This window comes from Lynx rufus, unplaced genomic scaffold (assembly GCF_022079265.1).
Source record: "Lynx rufus isolate CCGP_SWC_20201006 ecotype Redwood Valley unplaced genomic scaffold, mLynRuf1.p SCAF_2, whole genome shotgun sequence".
In the NCBI taxonomy this organism is placed as follows: Eukaryota; Metazoa; Chordata; class Mammalia; order Carnivora; family Felidae; genus Lynx; species Lynx rufus.
Window position 1 is genome coordinate 9,174,801 of NW_025814834.1, and position 20,153 is coordinate 9,194,953.

At 48.6% G+C, this 20,153-nt stretch overlaps 1 protein-coding gene across 1 annotated transcript in view; it reads left to right on the top strand.

The window, feature by feature from the left end:
* LOC124516055 (sp110 nuclear body protein-like) overlaps window positions 1–13,406 on the top strand; it is a 32,598-nt gene extending 19,192 nt beyond the window's left edge. Inside the window, 9 exon segments of the mRNA XM_047085209.1 lie at window positions 2,211–2,309; window positions 2,750–2,892; window positions 3,702–3,746; window positions 9,189–9,274; window positions 9,276–9,302; window positions 10,000–10,105; window positions 10,364–10,435; window positions 11,022–11,162; window positions 12,297–13,406. Coding sequence (XP_046941165.1) covers window positions 2,211–2,309; window positions 2,750–2,892; window positions 3,702–3,746; window positions 9,189–9,274; window positions 9,276–9,302; window positions 10,000–10,105; window positions 10,364–10,435; window positions 11,022–11,162; window positions 12,297–12,407 — 830 coding nt within the window. The 3' untranslated portion in view covers window positions 12,408–13,406.
* Window positions 13,407–20,153: the final 6,747 nt, after the last annotated feature.

Here is a 20,153-nt window from a genome sequence, read left to right on the forward strand (position 1 = left end):
ACCATCATTGCCTTCCCTTTGATAAGTTGTTGTGAAAACAAACTACACAGTGTGTGTGTGTGGCCTTTACTATTGCCTTGATGATGGCTTTTTGTCCAGCCACCCCATCTCCCCACGAACCCTTCGCGTTCAGATCAGGGAGCTCCAGACCTCTCCCCGGGCCATGTCTGTCCATGCATGATTTTCACCACGTGCCTTCACCCTGTGTTCTGAAAGGATTCCTGAAGTTCATCTCTCTGTGAAGTTTGTTCCCATTCTGCTTTTCTCGCCTCTGTTAGGCTTTCTTTTCGTTTCCTGCACCCTGCTTTCCATTTCCAGGAACTCTCTTTATTAATTGCTTACCTTCATAGCAGGCTCCCCATTGTTTGCTCACGCTTACGAATGGTGATCTAACAGATGTGGGAGAGCGCCAAGGAGGCCTTCCCCTCAGGGTTCCATCCTTAAAAAGCCTGTTTCCAAGACGGAGCAGGTGAGACGAAGCTAAGTGCAGGATTACCGGAACAGATCAGAAAGCTGTCCCTCCTTAGGCGCAGGGTAGTGGCTTTGGAGCTACCCAGGACAGAAGGTCCTGGCTGACTTGGGAAGCTGCCTGAACCAGGTAAAGGAGGGAGTTCTGCCTGTGCCCGCAACCCTGCACCCTGGCTTGCTGCCCAGAACTCCCAGTGCCGCCCACTGCTCCTGCATCTGCTTGCGAGCCTGTCTGGGACATCTGTTTTGGGACCTATACTTATCATAGGGAACGAGTTCCGTGAGACAGACAACTATGCAAGGTCCCCGATGCCCTGCTAATCCCCCTCGGGGTTTGCGGCAGCGGTCCAAAGTTACCTGTGCCTCTGCCTTGTCTCCCAAGTTCGGAATCCGCCATGGCTGGTCTTCCGTTCAACCTTGACAATAATATGCACTTACATACCCTTGCTAGGAAATTGCACAGCCCGGATCGTAAGCCCCGCCAGTCTGGCTCCTGAGGCTGAGCTGTCATCCCCTGGGCCCTATTTATTTAAGTGGGCAGAGTCCGGAGACAGTGCTGGAGCCAGCCAGTCCACGCAAGAATGCTGGCTGGCTTTTGAAACTAAGTTCTTCCCACCCCCCTCACTCCTATCCAGCCCCTGCCCCTCCAAGACTGGACATCCTTCAGCGTTCCGTCCAAGGGAGCCATCCGGTCACTTCTCAGGGATCTCTGCTTTCTCGTCGGCCTCTAGTTCATATCCTTGCAAAGTAACTAACGGTTTCTTCACCGTTAGCATCGATGCCGCTGGTTTCTTTTTCCGGGGAGGCTCTTGCCTTTTCATACATTTCCTTTGGCTCTTGCAATAAGTGTTTGAAGCAAGGGAGAAAGTTGGACTGGCTGTTCTCCTAGCCTCATTCTGCATGTAACATCCTGTGTAACTCAACACAAGCCATGGGCAGCGCCTTCTCCTCGCCCCCAGAGACGGCTCCTGCAGTCTATCTGGAATGAATTCGCCCACAGTGAGGCTGTGGTAAAAAGCGGCAGGAGTGGCTGGTATTTATTTTAAACTCTTTTCCAACTGCTTCTCTCCTGAATCAATACCCCCACATCCCTGCTCAACGTTTCACCGTTGCCAAATCTCTCCATGTGCAATTTGCAGATTAGGCTAGAGTTCTTGGCGGTGGGGGGGTGGGGGGTGGGGGGGGTTCTCTTTTGACTCATGGAGGAAGAAACAGACAAGCAATAAAATGAAAAAGGACGGCAGAAAATGAAGACTGACACTAATCTCTCGGGCGCTGAGCACCTCACTTACCCCGCCTTGGTGTCAATCAGGTGATAAGATTATAAACAAAGACCTTTCTTCCAGCTACCCGAGCACCAGGAAATATTCTGGGCCGGCAACTTCTATCCGGGTAGAGGGATAAACAGGTTGCTTATGGAATAAAGGAGCGGTGGGTGATAGCCAATTAGCTTATGAATTAAAACCCACCACAGGAGCCCTATGTGCTTTACTGAACATTTTGTTTGATGCAGTGTTGGTGGTGATGGCTTTGTTGATCAGAAACTACTCTGTACACGTGGCTAACCTGCCACTCAAAATGGAGGAAGTGTTGCCAGTTAGCCCGAGGCTGTTCCCCAATGCCATTTACGTGATTATTGTTACTATTACTGTCGTTAGAGTTCGGGGCAAGGGGAAGGCCGGAAAGAGAGAAAACGAAGACTGAGCGAAACTAGACTCTTCTACTTTCCCTTCTGCTTCCAGAAAAACCCGAAGACGACCCCGTGGATTTTCACTCTCCTAAACTTCCCGTGACGTGTGGTGAAGCTAGAGGGATTTTATATAAGGAGAGACTGAAACGAGGTGGGTTTCCTGATCTTCTGCTCTTTGGAACGCCCGGAGCCACTAGAAGAGAGGAAAATACCCATGTGTCTCCTTGTCCAGGAGATAAACCCTGCAAGCTAGGCTGCAGAGAAGGAAGTGCCTTGTTAACAAGGAATTTTCGCTTTTCCGCGTCGTGGTGAACCCGGCTGCCAGGCCACTCCACCACCGCGGACCCAGTGGCAATACTTGCCGCGTGCAGATGTCGCACAAAATGCAAACCCTCTCCCGCTCCCACAGGGTTTAGGGCTTCCTTCAGCCTGAGAGAGGAGGAATCCAGGCTCCCCTGCTATCCTCCCTCCCTGCAGAGAGTCTCTCTGGACCCAGGCAGGCGGAACAACCGCAATTAGGAGTTTGGAGGTCTAGGGTGAATTCACAGAGCATGAGATTGGGTCCAGGAATGGGCCGTCTTTATCCTCCAGGATCCTCAGAGAAGTGCATTCAGAACGAGGAGGGAATTTGGTTCACGCCAAAAGAATTTGAAATTGAAGGAAAACGGGCAACTTCAAGGAAATGGAAACAGAGTGTGCATTGCAGAGGAAAGACCTTAGAAGAGCTGCTGAAGGTATTATGACAGGGGACGGATGGGTGATGGGTTTCATTCTTGCAGGACGAGCGCAATTTCAGTTACAGAAATGTGAAGAGATTTCCATTAGGATTGACAAAGAGCTCAATTTTTTATAGAGAAAAGTTATGGGTGATAAAATTAGAAAGGTTGGTGCTGACCGTGGAGAACTTTAAATGTGAGCAAAGGGCTGTGAGGTCAGGAGAGACTTAAGAAGCTTAGCCTGGGGGTACTGGGTGGGGTAAACGAGGGGAAGCCAGATTGAGACCCAGATCTCTGAGAGCTTCCCTGCGCCCTCCACCCAGTGAAGGCCTCCTCCAGACCCAGCTTATCTGGACCCCTGGGTGACGCGTTTCTAGACCATCCTGTCCATGGGCAGTGTCTCCTCTGCACTTCCCTGGCTCACACTCAATCCTCTGAGCCACAAACAAGGCTACTAATCTCTGTGATCCCAGACCCCAACACAAGGTCTCAAAAAACACCCAAAAAGAATATCACTGGGATGAAATCACAAGGATTTTACCTACCAAGGAAGAAATGGAGAGGAGAATGTGGGTGGGAAAGGAACTGGGAAGGAAGGACTAATGGGTCTTGGGTTTGAGTAACAGGAAAAAAATGAGTTTATCAAGTGACGTTCAGAAGAAGAGCCGATTGGAGGTTGGAGCTAATGGTGTTGCTTTCAGACACCTTGGGTTTGAGACCCGGTAGGACGTCCAGGTATAAATATTCACTAGGAAGTGGGAACTTCGATATGGACGAAAGAAGAGCTTCCCGGATAACCTCGTTCATTGACCCCTTCTCTCTTTCAGAAAGGACTTTTGTTCTGTCCCCCAAGAATAAATGTCAAGAGAAAGGTAAATAGCAGGTGAATTTCTACCACATTTTCAGTCGCCATGTTGCACACTCTCTGCATCCAAAGGCTCACCTTCGAGTCCTCAAGGTCCCCGGCCCTGGGTCACCTTTACTTTTAGTCATTGCATCTTCACGACAATGGCATTGGCACGCTGGTACATGTATGTACCCCTGTTGTTTTCATAATTTGGGAGGGGGACACAAAAACTCTTTAAAATAAAGATTAGAACAAAAACTGATGATGTACATGTATTTTAGAAAAAGAACCGGGTGTTTGGATGATGACAAACCAAAGGTGTCAGAAATAGAATGCTCTAGTTTGAGAAGTAAATGTGGTTCGGAGATAGACAAAAATGGTATGTGAAAAGAGCAAGGAGACCATCCTTGATTGAACACAAAGAATTCCTCAATTCAACACGCTCGGTTATCAGTGGCCCCAAAATGGAATCGCATTTGAATTGAGCTTTGCCTCTGCATAGCGTCCCTCCAGGTGAAAAGGGCAGGCCTCCATTGTCTGTACCAGCTGCTCCTTCTCATCCTTCTTTGCTTGCTTAAATATGTCCTCAAGACACAAATCTCACTCGTGAACCTCCCATAAGATATGAACCTTCAGCAGAGGCAATGGTGCCTTTCCCACCGTGCCCTGAAGGGCTGGCCTGACCCTTAGCTGGATTCATTGAAAAGACAAAGTGTCCTCCCAAAGCTGTTTATTGTATGAAACATCTTTTCCATGCTGATTTGCAATATCTTGATATGTACAGGGAGGCTCCTTGTAATAGCCAAAAATTAGGGAAGAATCCTGCCCACGGACAGGATGGTCTGGAAATGCGTCACCCAGGGGTCCAGATAAGCTGGATCTGGAGGTGGCCTTTACTGGGTGGAGGGTGCAGGGAATGCCCTTCAGTCAATGGAAAACCACCCAAGGGTTCTAAAGTCAAGAAAGCTTCTGGACGCTTAAACTGGTAGTAATACATATGGAAGGAGCCCAGTTTTGTTTATGTGACTATGGAGGTCTATGATTGCAAATATCTGAGTGAATTGGTTATTTGGGGATAGGATTATAGGGAATATTTGCCTTCCATACTATACATTTATGTACAGGTAGAATTTTCCTAATGACCATTTATTACTTTTGTAAACAGCAAAAAAACACAAAAAAACAAAGATATTTTAAATCCAGAGCTTTAATTAATGGTCCCAATATTCTAGTTGCTGCTTACTCATGATACCACATGTCCGTACATTATAGCCAGACGCACACTTGGCCTGACCTTTCAGTCCCACCTAGGAGAAGCCGCGTTGGGATAACGAGACTAAGTTTAGTTCTGACTACAAATGGGCTAATGCAGGCCCTTTCTTCAGCAACGTTGTCTCCTACATCACTGTTACTCTGCCATATACCCGTTCTCTGTTGGTGTCTACCTTTGTATGTGTGTACCATCAAGAGACCTGATGCCGATACTCCAAACGTGTGTTTTGGGGTTTCCCTGCAGGACGCTGCTTCCATGACCCAAGGCAAAATGAGCACAGGCTGAGTGCTTGTGAGGACCTCCGTCTCTAGAAGGGTAGAAGGGCTCAAGATGCAGACAGAAGTTGTTACTCTAATGGCATACGGTGGGAACTGAGAACAGCTTTTTGCTTTATTTTGGACAGATTCTAGAGCCTTTGACTTAAGGGATTCTCATTCAAAGTGGGTCAATTTGCAAGTAAGCCTAAATGGGCATACGTAAAATCTGTAAATGAGGAATGCGTTACCTTGAATCCAAAGGCCTAAAAGATGTTGGGCAAGAGTTGCGGGCATTGAGAGGGTCAATAATCGTTTCTTGACTGTGTCAGGGACAGAACAGCCTTCAAATGATCAAATGATGCCCAGAAATTTGCTGAGCTGATGGGGCCCTGTGCTATGTGTGCACAATGGCCTATCCCTCTCTGGGAGCTCCTTTGTGAGTCATTGTATGTTCTGAATGAGTGTGTCAAATGAGAAGGATGTCATCGGGGTAGTGTCAGACTTGCGCTCCTGGGGCAAGTCGGATGCAGTTAAGATCTTGCCTGCAGAGGGTGTGTGTGATGATAAAGCTGTTGAGACACTGCAGGGAGCAAGGAGGGCTGTATCCCCACAGCTGCAAAGCAGCTGAGATGCTGTTGGAATAGGCACAGAACGGAACTTACTGGCCAAATATGGGACAGCAAAACACTTGCCAAGTGGATGGTGCCAGTCATTCCAATAATATTGTGTGTAGGGAACTTAATGGGTGGAGCTCCTTTTGAGTAATTATATCCCACTGAATTTAAGCAAGTTACCCTCTACCCTCGTAGGGAGTTTCCAAAGGTAAACTAGAGGGAAAACAGTTACACCTCACACCTCACTTTAACCATCAAAATTGCTGCCTCCTGGTCATAATACCCACTGCCCTGAAATATCCTGTAGTGAACGTGCATGCTCTTACCCGACGACTAACGAAGTAAGATAAAATTAAGCTTTTGACACTTAACAATCAACCTTACAAAAAGGAGCCCACGGATCGTCCCCCTCTGTTAAGACAGTGAATGGAATCCAGTATAAATTTCAAGGCTCAAAACTTATCATACGAGATGCAGGAGTGATTATTTCTGCTCTTCCACTACTTGCCCAGTTTGGTCTGTTGTTGAACTTGAAAAGAATGAGCCGTCCCTCATGGTAGATGACTGCAACCTCAGGGCCATGGCCCAGCAGACCCAACACAACTCAAAGAGTAAGCCAGTTAGAAGAACCAGTTAGCCCACCAGAGCAAGAGAAGACAGACCCCTGGTCACCAAGACTCCCTCCGTGCAGCGAGGTGGGATCAACTGGGTTCAGATATCGAAAGTGATGATGCAACACTCACACGTTTCATACCTAGCGAGTATGAAATGATTTATCACTCACATACTGAGGCTTCCTACGGAGGGCCGGGCAGGTTGCCAAGCTGGTCTGAAAATGCCTGAGTGGCGAGAGGGAATAGCTCCAGGTTTTACCATGGCTATGAGTGGGGCCAAGGTGAGAATTCCCTTGCTGGGGCAGAGCTTGTCTGGTTTGAACTTCTCTCTGAGGCCAGGAGGGGGAGCGCGTGAGCTTCCTTATCGACTTGCCGACTTGCCGAGAGGTGGTGAAAGGGGTAAGAGAGAGGGGTGGGACTTGAAGCTGTCAGCAGTGGAGCAGAAAAGCCAGAGTCAGAAGGTGACCGTGCAGCTGTACGTCCTTTCTCTCGTTCGCTGTCATATCATGTGTGTTGGAAACTATCCTACTCCAGAGCCTAGGGAAGGGGGTGTTTTGTGCTGGTCGCAGACTATCTATAACCAATGTGGTTAGACGGGCCCTTGTGGTTCTTAATATAATTGCAAGGTGCCTTCCAGCAATAACCATCAGGAAACTGAAAAAAAAATTTTATTACTTTTTATTACTTACAGGACATGGAAATTACAGAGCACACCTGGGGCCATACAGTGAGGTGGCCAAGAGATTGATGGAGAGAGAGAGAGATAGAAGGAGAGAGAGAGAGAGAGAGAGAGCACAGGCGAAGGTGGGGGCCTAGGGCTTTGCAGGCTCACTCTTTATTGGTGCATTTAAAACATAACAGCTGGGGGGCGCCTGGGTGGCGCAGTTGGTTAAGCGTCCGACTTCAGCCAGGTCATGATCTCGCGGTCCGTGAGTTCGAGCCCCGCGTCAGGCTCTGGGCTGATGGCTCGGAGCCTGGAGCCTGTTTCCGATTCTGTGTCTCCCTCTCTCTCTGCCCCTCCCCCGTTCATGCTTTGTCTCTCTCTGTCCCAAAAATAAATAAAAAAAAAAAAAAGTTGAAAAAAAAAAAACATAACAGCTGGAATTTAAAGTGTGAGAAGAGAAAGAAAAAAAAAAAAAAACAAGCGATCCAAATGGTCAGTTCTTGAAATCAACCGAGATCTCTAACACAAAGGAGCCTCTGTGGGGACGGGCAGCCTGGCTCTTTATCCAGTTGTGTGGCTGGCAATGCATTTACTCCACAAATAAGGAGATAGCTGTCTTTGATGGGGTGCTAGAACAATCCAGGCTTTGGTCAGGCACTTGCATTACAAAAAAAGGAGAAAAGAAACAAGCTGTCAGGACGCACACCACAGAGGCACTGGGGCTCTGGCTCCAACCAAGGTCTCAACTGGGAGGAGTGGGGAGGTCTGGGCTGTGGGAAGCTGGCGTCTGCATCCCGGGCCTAGGCAGGTTGGGTGTCCAGTCAGAGGGCACTCCAGGGACAAAGAAAAGCAGACTGGTGAGTTCAGGATGGGACGGCCAGAAAGTTCACCTGAACTTCAAGGTTGGCAGGGAGCCCTCTTTATGGAGTCCTGGGGCCCTCCGAAGTAGAAGAATTTGCTCCAGAAGCCTCCCCAACTAAGACCGTGATGAATTTCATCCCCAAATCAAAGGGAATTTTTACTCTGAGTGGCTAGCTTTGAGAATGGACAAGACATTTCCATCCCTCCCGCCCTCACCCTGGTCCTTGTGCTTGTGTTGTGGACAGTTGAGGGTAGTGGCAGGATTTCTCTCCTTAGCTGTAACTGATCCCCAGCCTCCTCGATCCTCTGCTCCAGCTCCTAATGGTCTATTTCCTGCCTTTTCACCTCCCAGAGGCACAGACAGAAAGGTGCCTCTTCCTGACGCCTACCTTCAGTGTAGAGAAAACATTCCCCTTGTGTGTAAAGCCCTACTGTCCATCTTGCGGGGTCAGGAGAACAGGGGCTCCTGCCTGTAGGTCTTTATCCAGCAGTAAAGATCACCTGGAGAATTTACTGGATCACATTCTAAGGCCATGAGAAAGACAGTGATTTCTGAGGCCCACAAAACAACCCATTTGTACAGCAGCGATCTGTCTTTGTGTTTCCATCAGGAACTGTTCTGGGTCTGCCCGGCACGCTTGCCTGGGACGGCACACGGTGGACGGGAACAGCTCTGAACCCTGGCACGGGCGGCCCAAACACTAAGTTGTGTTGACTTCGCAGAAAAAAAAAAAAAAAAAAAAAAAGCATCTTGCCTTCCCAGGCTTGTAAAAAGAGGAGGTTGCCTAAAGCTGTGTTTCCTCAAATGTCATGTACTTCCAAAGCGCCTGGGGTCCTGTTAAAACAGATTCCAATTCAGCGGGTCTGCCTCTCTCACCGCCTCCCAGGTAACGGTGATGCCCTCGGTCCTCAGACCACGCTCTGGGCAGAAAGGGCTTAAATGACCTTCCAGTCCCTTCTGGCTCTGACAGTGTGCGGTTCAAGGGGCAACTTGAGGATTCTTGCCGTCTGCTTTTCTGCGATCGATCGATCGGAAAGGCCAGGCTGGTGCTCCATCGGCGCTGTCTCGGAGCACCGTGGTCAGCTGGAGACACCCACTCTGGAACACACAAGGACGGCGTGTTCCAAGGCCCCTCGGTGTTGGTGTGCTGTGGGTCTCACTGATGCATTATCTCTGCTTCCAGGGGGAAACCTCCAAGGAATGTGAGGTGTGCTGTAGAGGGGGACCACGGCTCTGCTGTGTCCCTTGTCCGAGAGCCTTTCGTGAGGACTCACATCCCACCTGCAGAGGCTGAGAGGTCAGCGAGACCCAGCCCCGCCTTCCGCACGCCCACTCGGCCCGCTTCTGCTCTGGTCGCCCATCTCCGGGCAGAAAAGCTGGATGTGTACGCATCGTGGCTCAGGGGTGGCCCAGAACAGCTGGACGGGGCGGCAGCCTATGTTCCGTCTGATATGTGTCTGGTATCTGGCTCTCTGAGTCTGCCACCGAGCCTCCTTGACTCCACAATGCCACTGCCCGTGGGAGGTGCCCTTTCCTGGTTTTGCAACCCTGCCTCCTGTCCCAGGGGCTTGGGAATGGGAACCGTCAGTTGTTCGTGATCTGCAACTGTTCAGAAAGGTAGGAAACGTGGCCTGGTCCGTGCATGTTACCATGGGCTCAACAGGCTGTTAGAGGCCTTGGTCCCCAAGGGTTAAGGCCCAGATTCGACCCTTGGGCGCTGCACGCAGGACTCCCAGCAGCTCAGACAGGGAAAGGAGGACCCACCACTCACCCTGACCCTGCCCTCCACGCACGGAGCCCCCTGTTGCCACCCTCGATGGGAGGACGGTCATGGGCTCAGGCCCCGCGTGGGGGTCCTGGAGACTCCGGGAGGGTCCCCTGCATCTCCCAGCTGTATCCATCAGCCATGTCTAAAAGGAGAACAATGGCAGCAGTAGGGACAGCGGCTGTTTCCAGGGGCCTTGCCCCCCGCTCACTTCTGCCTGTCCTCTCAGGAGCCCGTGGAGTTGCACCTTCTGCAGGATGGAGTCTTCGGGAAGGCAGCCGTGTTGCAGGAAATCTGAGGTCCTGGAGAGGCTGCTACAGCCTGAGGAGCAGTTGGTGAGCTGGGTGCGAACTCCACCTTCCCCCTGACAGCGAGAAGTCCGACGGGACGAGGGAGAGGGGAAGGGCGCCCGAGGGAGGCTTTTGGCGTCTCTCTTCTGAGGATGGAGATTCGGTGCCTGAACATAGTTCAACGCACACCGTGGTCCTTTGGCAAACGTGGTTGGACGGCTGGCTGGGTCTGCCTGGGCACAGGCCTGGCTTCACTTTCTCTGAGCTGCATTTCACTGTAAAAGGTCTCTTCACATTTTACAGAAATGTGGGTTCCTCCTCTTGAAGGCCTACTGTCACCCACAAAGCTCCTTTTTTGCAGAAACCCCACATAATGTAAGTCATGTTTTATGATTCTCGTCCTCCGGGCATCTCTCTTATGTACAACTCTTTCTGGAATTTTGCAGGCACCCCTGCTTGCAGAGAGCGGGTTTGGCTGCAGACTGTGGAGAGGGACTCCCTGAGTTCCACTCCACCCGCCGCGTCCTGGTTCTGGGACACCGGGCGACTTGCTCCGCCTCCCACGTACCTCAGTTTCATCCTCTCTAAGGTGGAAACGTCTTTCTTACAGACAGCACAGGGTTTAGAGCACCGTCTCAGGGGACTTCGAGTCCAGCTCTACCACTGGTTAGCCTTGAAATCCTGGGTAGGCGGCTGAACTTCTCCATCCCCTGGAAATGGGGGTAATGACAGCTAGAAAATGGGGGTAATGACAGCCCCTGCATCATTGGGTTGTTGTAGGATCATGAGTTAATATCATGGCAGTGCCTAGAACGGTGCCTGGCATAGACATGGCAGATGCTAATATCATTACCACCCTGGGCATGAAGGCTTGTTATATTTCAGGATCCATTATATTACTGGATCCATTCCAGTAACAATGGCTGTGCTCGTATCACCCCTTTGGTGGCTTTGTCCCTAGATTCGCGATTATGGAGAGCCCTTTAAGGAAGCCGTGTGGTTGGACCTGGTTAAGGAAAGGTTGACTGAGAAAGTGGATACGGTGCCGTGCTTTGTGCGGGACGTGCACCTGATCTTTCACAACCATAAAATGTTTTACAAGGTAAAGGGCGTCTCCTCTTTCTTTTGCACTTCCTTTCCAATTTTCCCTAATTTCCGGGACAGCAGAACTCTGCAAGAGTTGTACGGACCTTGTCCCAGAGAGAGGTCAAAAAGAGTAGGATTACAGAAGAAAACAGCCTGTAAATTCCAGCGGTGGTGAGGAGGATGTCCGAGGGGATAGCAAGCAGGACAGGGAAGAATCCTTGTAAACAGCACCTGAAAAAAACTCCATCCTCCGCTCGAGGACAGACAAGAGAGTCCCACCGAGGACAATCCATTTCATCCCGCCTCCTCGTTCAAACAGGGAGGAAAGGTAGTTAACGGTTACATTGTTCTGCATGCCTCAGAAATACAGAAATCAATGAATGAACTAAACTTGATGAAATAACTTAAATTCCCAGAATTCTCATACTAGGATTGTTCTACTCCTAAATTTCCCAGTGGCCCCAAACATCCAGACTTGTCTCAGCTGGTGGTGGCTTCATCCTTTGTCAGTAGGGAGAGACAACTAGTTGTGCTATTGTGCAAGCCGATGCGTTCTTAACTTTACTTTGCTGAGTTTATCCTGATTTTTCCTATCATTTGTGCAGATATCTCTTGGGAAGTACCTAAGGAAGATTTCTACCTCCACCCAGCCTCCTTCCCCTTCTTCCCATGGCACCAGCTGGCCTGCTCCCAAACCACAAACTGTAAACTGGTGTCTGTGCAGGGAGCTGGAGGGAGAAAGAGTCTACCCAGGGAGCCCCTCCATGCCTGGCCCAGTCTTAGCCTTGGAGAACGGAACGCTCATCTTTCCTTCCGAGAGTGGGGCTGTCAAGAAATGCTTTATCTTTATCTATTTTACACCAAGTTCAGGCTTTGCTGTGATCAAAATCAGCTCTCCAGCCCTGACCATTTGTCAGTTCCACGTTAGGAACTGGGCAGAGGCTCATCCATTTCAATATTATGGCAGCAACATTTCCCCCCCAAACTACACACACACACACACACACACACACACACACTGCCTGGCTGATGGGGAAGCACAGCATTCAGGACAGGGAGGGCGGGGCTCCAAAAAATGCAAGCGATTTGATGGTCCTGATTCTTTGTCCTTAGACACCTGTTTGTTTGCTTTTTTTTTTTTGTCTTTCAGGCTTCTGACTTTGGTCAGATAGGATTGGACTTGGAGGCAGAATTTGAAAAGGACCTCAAAGAGATGCTTATTTTTTGCAAAGCCAATGAAAACAGCTTCCAGACTCTTTGACCGTGTTCTAGAAAAACGAAGGCACCCAACTTCAGGATCCAGATGATGTGACCCTGGCCGTCTTTAGACAGCCAGTGAGTCTAGAATGCTATTGGCTGCCCTCTTGACTCAAAGGCAGAGCCTTGTACCATCATCACACCTGTCTTTTCTTTCTATACCTAAAAGTGTGTGTGTGTGTGTGTGTGTGTGTGTGTGTGTGTGTGAAATACACTTCTCATCCCCATCTAAGGCCTCTTCCTTCTCAATATTTACATCTCTCTTCTCCCAAAGTATATATACTCATTTGTTCAACTAAAACAATACTACAACAATAGCTTCAGAATTTCTACCCTCACATCACTATGAAAAAGAAACTAAACTGAATTCTAAAGTTGTATGCAATTGATTTTTGTATATATATATGTGTGTGTGTGTGTGTGTGTGTGTGTGTGTATTTCAATATCATTGCAGAGAGTGTTTTTCAGAATTTTTGTTCCTGTACTTATGAAAGAGGTTGGTCCTCACACTTCTATGTCCTGTCATAATCAGATGTAGGGCTACCCCAGCTGGGTACGATAATCCCTAACATCTTCTACCTTTTTATATGCTCTGGAATAGTTTATAATGTTTTCAAAGAATCAGCTCATAAAATTATATAGCCCATCATTCTTTTCAGAAGTAATATTGACCATGATCTCTGCTTTTTCATGGTCATTCAACTATTCAGGTATTCTCTTGCTTTTGAATCAGGTCTACTTTTATAGTTTTCTATGAAGTCATTCATGCATGAGTTGTTTGTAGTTAGCCTTATTTCTGCCATATCATTTTATTCCTTCTCTTTGGAATACTTCCCCATGATTTTTGTCAACATTTTCTTTGTCTTCGCCTTCTACTCTGGAAGGCATCTGTAACAGTTTTTAATTCTCCCAATATTTACCTGCAAGTTTTGTGAATGTATTTTTAACTTATTTTTTAAATGTCAGAGCCAAGGGGCACCTGGGTGGCTCAGTGAGCTGAGCATCTGACTCTTGATTTCTGCTCAGGTCATGATCCTAGGGTGGTGGGATCAAGCCCCACGTTGCACTCTGCACTGACACTGAAGGGCCTGGTTGGGATTCTCTCTCTCTTCCCCCCTCCCCCTACTTCTAAAAATAAATAAATAAATAAACTTAAAAAAATAAAAAATAGGGGTACTTGGGTGGCTCAGTCAGTTGGGCATCTGACTTCAGCTCAGGTCATGATCTCACGGTTCATGAATTCAAGCCCTGCATCAGGCTCTGTGTTGACAGCTCGGAGCCTGGAGCCTGCTTTGAGTTCTGTGTCTCCCTCTCTCTCTGCCCCTCCCTTGCTCACTCTCGTTTCTCTGTCTCTGTCTCTGTATCTCTCTCTCTCTCTCTCTCTCTCTCTCAAAAATAGGTAAAAAATAAAATAAATAAAATAAAAAATAAAATAAAATATCTTTAATGAGCCACACATTTAGGCCAAAGTGTTTTTCACCTTTTGTACCTCTCAGTCCCCTTATTCCAGTCTATTCACTGTTTTACAACGTAGCTCTTTATGATAATTAGTAAATGTTCACTTTTACTCTATATTAATTATTTTAATTTTATTCAATTATATATGTCATTACTTTGTTATTTTTACATTGCATAAATCATTTGTTATGTCAAATATACACCAGAATTGAAAAGCAAACGTTAAAAATGTGTGTGATACAATCACCCATGTTCGTGAGAGCAATATTAATGGTGTGAATGAAAGTCTTTTTTTTGCCGTGACTTTGCCTTGCTTCTTTTTCGGCTCCTTCTTCCCATCAGTGAAGTATATGTTTAACTAACTTTAAAAGAAGGAGCACCTGGGTGGCTCAGTCGGTTGAGCGTCTGACTTCAACTCAGGTCATGATCTCACGGTTCATGAGTTTGAAATTTAGCATCGAGCTCTGGGCTGACAGCTCAGAGCCAAGAGCCTGCTTCGGATTCTGTGTCTCCTTCTCTCTGCCCACCCCCCCTCCACTCACACTCAGTCTCTCTCTCTCTCTCAAAAATAAATAAAACTTAAAAACATTTTTTTATGGGGCGCCTGGGTGGCGCAGTCGGTTAAGCATCCGACTTCAGCCAGGTCACGATCTCGCGGTCCGTGAGTTCGAGCCCCACGTCGGGCTCTGGGCTGATGGCTCAGAGCCTGGAGCCTGTTTCCGATTCTGTGTCTCCCTCTCTCTCTGCCCCTCCCCCGTTCATGCTCTGTCTCTCTCTGTCCCAAAAATAAATAAACGTTGAAAAAAAAAAAAACATTTTTTTAAGTAATTTTAAAAGAAGAGTTTCCGGGTGGCATGTTTTCTGAATCTGCACAGCTCTGAATGTCTTCTTTTGTTTTCCTAAATTCACTACTGGGGTACAATATGTATTTTATCACAACTTCTCACCTTCGAAATCGATTTAGACTTTGGCCCACTGTGTCTGGGCATTTTATCCTACAACGGTGAAGCCTGCATTCAGCCAGAATTCCATTTCTTTGTCGGTATGTGGACACATATCCAGTTTCCCCTTTCCCTCTATCGCTATATATTTTTGACAGGATAGGATTCAATGTAATATTCTTATCATTGATCTTGCCTAGCACACTGAGCCCTTACAATATACATCCCTGCTTCCTTTTTTTTAGCAGCTGCATTAAATCTTTCTGACCCTTTTGTTCTGGGCTCTCTTTCAAGAACATCTATTATCCGTATGCTAGCTATCCATTCTCTGTCCTCCTTATTTATCATTTTAAAAAAAGAAAAAATAAATTCTGGGAAGCACTCTTCTTCTGAGGTCATTTGTCTAAGCCTTAAACATACTAACTTAAAACAACTGCAAGTCTGTGGTCAATCTTTGTGAACTAATGATTTTTTTTTATCATTTGAATAATGCTAAGCTCTATCTGTTGACCAAGTAAACTTTTCCTACCACAGTGCTTTTCTTCTCTGAAGACAAAAGTAAAAAGCTTTCTGCAACTACTAAGTTGTCCTGATCAGTGTTTTTGATTTTTTTTTTCACTCTTACTTAGTGCCAGTGGAGAAGTGTTATGGACTAAATTGTGTCCTCCCACCAAATTCTTATATTGAGGCCCTAACCCCCACGGTGACGTACTTGAACACAGGGCTTGGAAGAGGGTGTTAATGGTTGGATGAGGTCACAAGCGTAGGCTTGAATAAGATTAGTGCCCTTATAAAAAGAGGAAGAGGCCCCAGAGATCATCCTACATGCACAGAAGAAGGGCATGTGAGGAGAGGAGGAAGGAGGAGGCCCCACTCCAAGCCAGGAGCAAAATCTCACCAGGAATGGAGTCCGCTGGCACCTCCATCTGGGACCTCCAACCTCCAGGCCCGTGAAAATAAATGCCTATTGTCCAAGGTGCCCAGGCTGTGGGGCTGTGTTGTGACAGCCAGAGCTGACTGATACAAGCAGCGAGGGCCACCTTCGGAGCCCAATGTCCTCCTCCAAGAGGCACTCTGTGGGGAGCGTGTTGGCGTTCCCATTTCAGCACCTGGTGTCGCAGACTAATAAACAGAGAATGAACAGAGATTCCCCAGTGTTTCCACAGCAGTGTGAACTACCATATGGACTGACTTCACCTATGATCCAGGAAAGGGTGGAGGCAGTTTGAACCCTGACTTCAGAAAAGCTTGTAATGAAATAGAATTCTTTTTATCATGTGGGAAGAGGACAAACATGATCCCAAAGACTGCCACTCCTGATGCCATTCTGGGAGGGAAGGGTGGGTCCTAGATATGGTCATCCCTTCGGTACAGATTTCTCCTCCTAGCACATTCTTGGTGTCTCATGACAAAAGATCCCCCCACTCCAGTGGCTTACCAGTGGCTTACCAGTGGCCAGGACTGCTGGGTACTAAATGATCTCACATCCAGGGGTGGCTGTGTGGCTCAATTGGTTGGGCTGAGCATCTGACTCTTGACTTTGGCTCAGGTCGTGATCTTGCCGTTCATGGGATCAAGCCCTGTGTTGGGCTGTGTGCTGAGAGCATGGAGCTTGCTTGGGATTCTCTCCCTCTCTCTCCCTCTCTCTGCCCTTCTCCTACTTATGCGCGCGCTCTCTCTCTCTCTCAAAATAAATAAATAAACAAAAAAAGAAAATAAGCAATCTCACATCCATTGTGACCCTCATCCATTCTGGCATAGGCAAGCTGAATCTCTCTGTCTCTCTCTCTCTCTCTCTCTCTCTCTCTCTTTCTCTCTCCCCTATCACAGCTCTGGCTTACTCTATACCAGGAAAAAGAAACTCAACAACACTACAAGAGTCATTTGTTTCTTTCAAATGTTTGTTTCTTTCAAATTTGTTTCTTTCAAAGTTTCAACCACTGTCAGTATAGTTGCCATGACAACCAAGACCCCGTCTCTGGAACCATCTCTCCCTTTGGCTCCCTTTTGTTGCCATACTGCTCCCCTGGTTTTCACTATTTCTACCTGTAACAGTGGGATTTGGTTTGTTCTCCTGCATTCAGCTGTCCCTCATCCTCCCCCTAGAGGGAGGGTGCCCTTCCCTTGAGTCCCCCCCGCACCCCCCCCCACCCCAGGCCCACCCTGTGTCAGCACCGATGTCCTTAGACATTAAAAACTCTGGGTTCTCCTGGCTGGTGCATGGTGAGCATGCAGCTCTCCATCTCAGGGTTGTAAGTTCAAGCCCCATGTGGGGTGTAGAGATTATTTTTTTTTTAATTTTTTTTTTTTTCAACGTTTATTTATTTTTGGGACAGAGAGAGACAGAGCATGAACAGGGGAGGGGCAGAGAGAGAGGGAGACACAGAATCGGAAACAGGCTCCAGGCTCCGAGCCATTAGCCCAGAGCCCGACGCGGGGCTCGAACTCCCGGACCGCGAGATCGTGACCTGGCTGAAGTCGGACGCTTAACCGACTGCGCCACCCAGGCGCCCCGTGAGATTATTTAAAAACAAAATCTTGAGGGCCACCTGGGTGGCTCAGTCAGGTAAGCGTCTGACTCTTGGTTTTGGCTCAGGTCATGATCTCACGGTACGTGAGTCTGAACCCCGCATTGGGCTCTGTGCTGGTAGCTCAGAGCCTGGTTGGGATTCTCTCTCTCCCTCTCCCTCTCTCTGCCCCTCCCCTGCTTGCTCTCCCTGTCTTTCAAAATAAATAAATACCCTTAAAAATTTTTTTAAATAAATGAATAATAAAATCCTGAAACAAACAAAAATTCTTAATGAAACCAGCAGATGCCTGCACACACGTCAATCGCCTCCTGCCAGGGACCCCTTCTAGCTCCGCCCCCAGGCTGTTTCTCCCTTCCTGGTTCAGCTCAGTTCCATTCCACACACACACACACACACACACACACCCGCTTCCCCTGGCCAGGGCTTGCTCAGAGCTTAGGTCTTCCGCCGCCCAAGAGTGACAGAGGAACTGTGTCTAAGAATATGTTCCCCCCTCCAGCTGATACCAGAAATTCAACCTCGGAAAACGCATTCTTAGGAGCTGGGAAGGCATGGTCTCCCGGTCAAGTACACCTGCTCTCGGGGGAGGTAGACTTAATGGGCAACCAGCATCTGGGCTGAGTACCTTTCTCAAGATTCTCTCCGAGCTCCGGCAGAGCCAGGCCCAGCAAGCAGGCTCACGTCCTGCAGGTGGCTTGGACCTCCGCCTCCAGCTGACCTGGTCGGTCCCGCTGTGAGACTTGACCTCTCTCCTTCCCTCCCCTGAGCCCTGAGGAGCCTGACTGCTTCTTTCCTCCTAAAGATGCTCCCACGCCATCCCATAGAGCTCCTCTCCTCCTGAAATTGGGTGTATAGGCTACGGGATTCCAGGCTCTCCCTTCTGCCATCATCCCTGGAACAAAGAAGAGCACAGACCCTATTCATTTCAACAGCCGTACCATGTGAAGCAACCCATGAGATCATAAAATCCAAGAAGCTACCGTCTTACTCACTCTTCCCCTGGTCTCAAGCAGGCCACTCGCATCTCCAGAGGGATGTAGAGGGAATGCCACTCAAAGAAGACCCTCCCAGCATAGGATTCCTACGGGCAAGGTGCCACCAGGTGTGTCCCTCGGACAAGACCAGAGATGAGATGCATTGGCACTGGGGACAGCTTTGCTCCATGACCAGCCATTGGCATCTGATTAGAGAGAGAGCCAGGCCACCCTGTGGCACCTACAAATGCCAACACAGCCTGAATTTCCCCAGGCAGAGGCCAGAGGGCAGATTTGGCTGTTTCCATATCTGGACCATGCCTGATTTACATGCGTAGCCTGTGCCTGGTAAACCGTCTCAGTTTCCAGTTCCTCAGACCTGGACCCTTTGGCCCTAGGTCTGAACTCCTTGGAAAGTTCCGGGCAGAGCTGATACAAAGAAGATCATTTCCTATTATCCCAGGACAGGCTCTGAACCCAGTTCTGAGAGTGGCAGGCACTCTGGACTTCTGCGGTGACTGAGGATTTCCTTACTGTAACAAAGGCAAGGTCCCATCTGTGCTTTATCACAAACTTAAAACCTCACGGTGAATGTAGTGTAACAACAAGGTGCATTGGGCACTTGGGCTGGAAAGGGGGCTTTGCAGTTCAGGGGCTGGGGTCTGCGGGGAGGCCCAGCCTGGAGGTGGCCAGCCGCCTCTTCCGGCTGGATTCTGGAATCTTCCATTTGCAAGACTGAAAGGGTCCGTGGACCACCCCTTCAGAATCACCAGGAAGCCTGTTAATATGCAGATTGCAGGGCCCCTGGCCCTGAATGGGAGTCTCTGGGACTGATGCCCAGAAAGTGGCATTTTTCACAAGCTTAACAGGTTTTTGAGGTGACCCTTTTTTTGCCACAATGAAGTCTGACTGACATCCGTTACCCTTTGATAAGACTCAGCTTTTATCTTCTGACACAAGAACAAATGTAGCTAATGCCTTGGAGCCTGCAACTTAATAGCAAGAGCTTCCCCGCCCTGCAGGGCGAGTTAGCACACATTTGTGCTTTGCTTGATTTCCTGGTTGTTTTGTTTAGGGGCGTGGGGGTGTTTAGCTTTAACGTTTTCTAGTTTATTTAAGCATTTACTCAAATAGAACCAGCTTCCAGAAACAATAATAAGAAAAGAATGAAGGGAAAACTAAACCAGGAGGAGAAAGCAATGGGTGGTGGGGGGAGGGAGAGGGCTGGGAAGAAAAGCAGCAGGGTGGGTCCCCTGGGGGCGGTGGGGGTGGGAAGAAGATGAGGGAGGAAAGGTTGTCACCTCACAACTGTCAACAGGACTTCAGAGAGAGAGCGGAGACATCTTTGACATGCTTTGCTGCAGGTCAATCTTGAGAGACTGGAGACACCTACATTTGTTATGAAGCTTTGCTTGGATGTTGTCCAGTATCATATTTGAATGTAAAATCACCCCGAGGTGGCTGGCGGGCACCCTCGTTGGATTTGGGCTGTAGACAGTTGCGAAGAACAAGGAATCCAGAATAGTGACAGGTCCAGGGTAGAAATGCTTTACTACAATGGCTGCAGGGGAAGCAGGAAGTGAAGGCAGGAAGGGCCCTGAGCCGAGGACCAGAGGCCCCAAGGAGGCACTGGAGCATCTTGAAAGAAGCCCCACGGTCACCCACCATCTAGGGTCCAGGGGAGGTGAAGACAGGAAGTAGGGGAGGCGGGGGAGGGGTGCCCCTAGTACAACTACCCCCTTCCCTCTAAGTGATTCGATGACCAAATTCCCAGTGTCTAGGCTTTGCAGGGAGTGCAGGGGGCGGGAGAAGGACTGCTATTTTCAAGGCAGGACGGGCAGAGAGT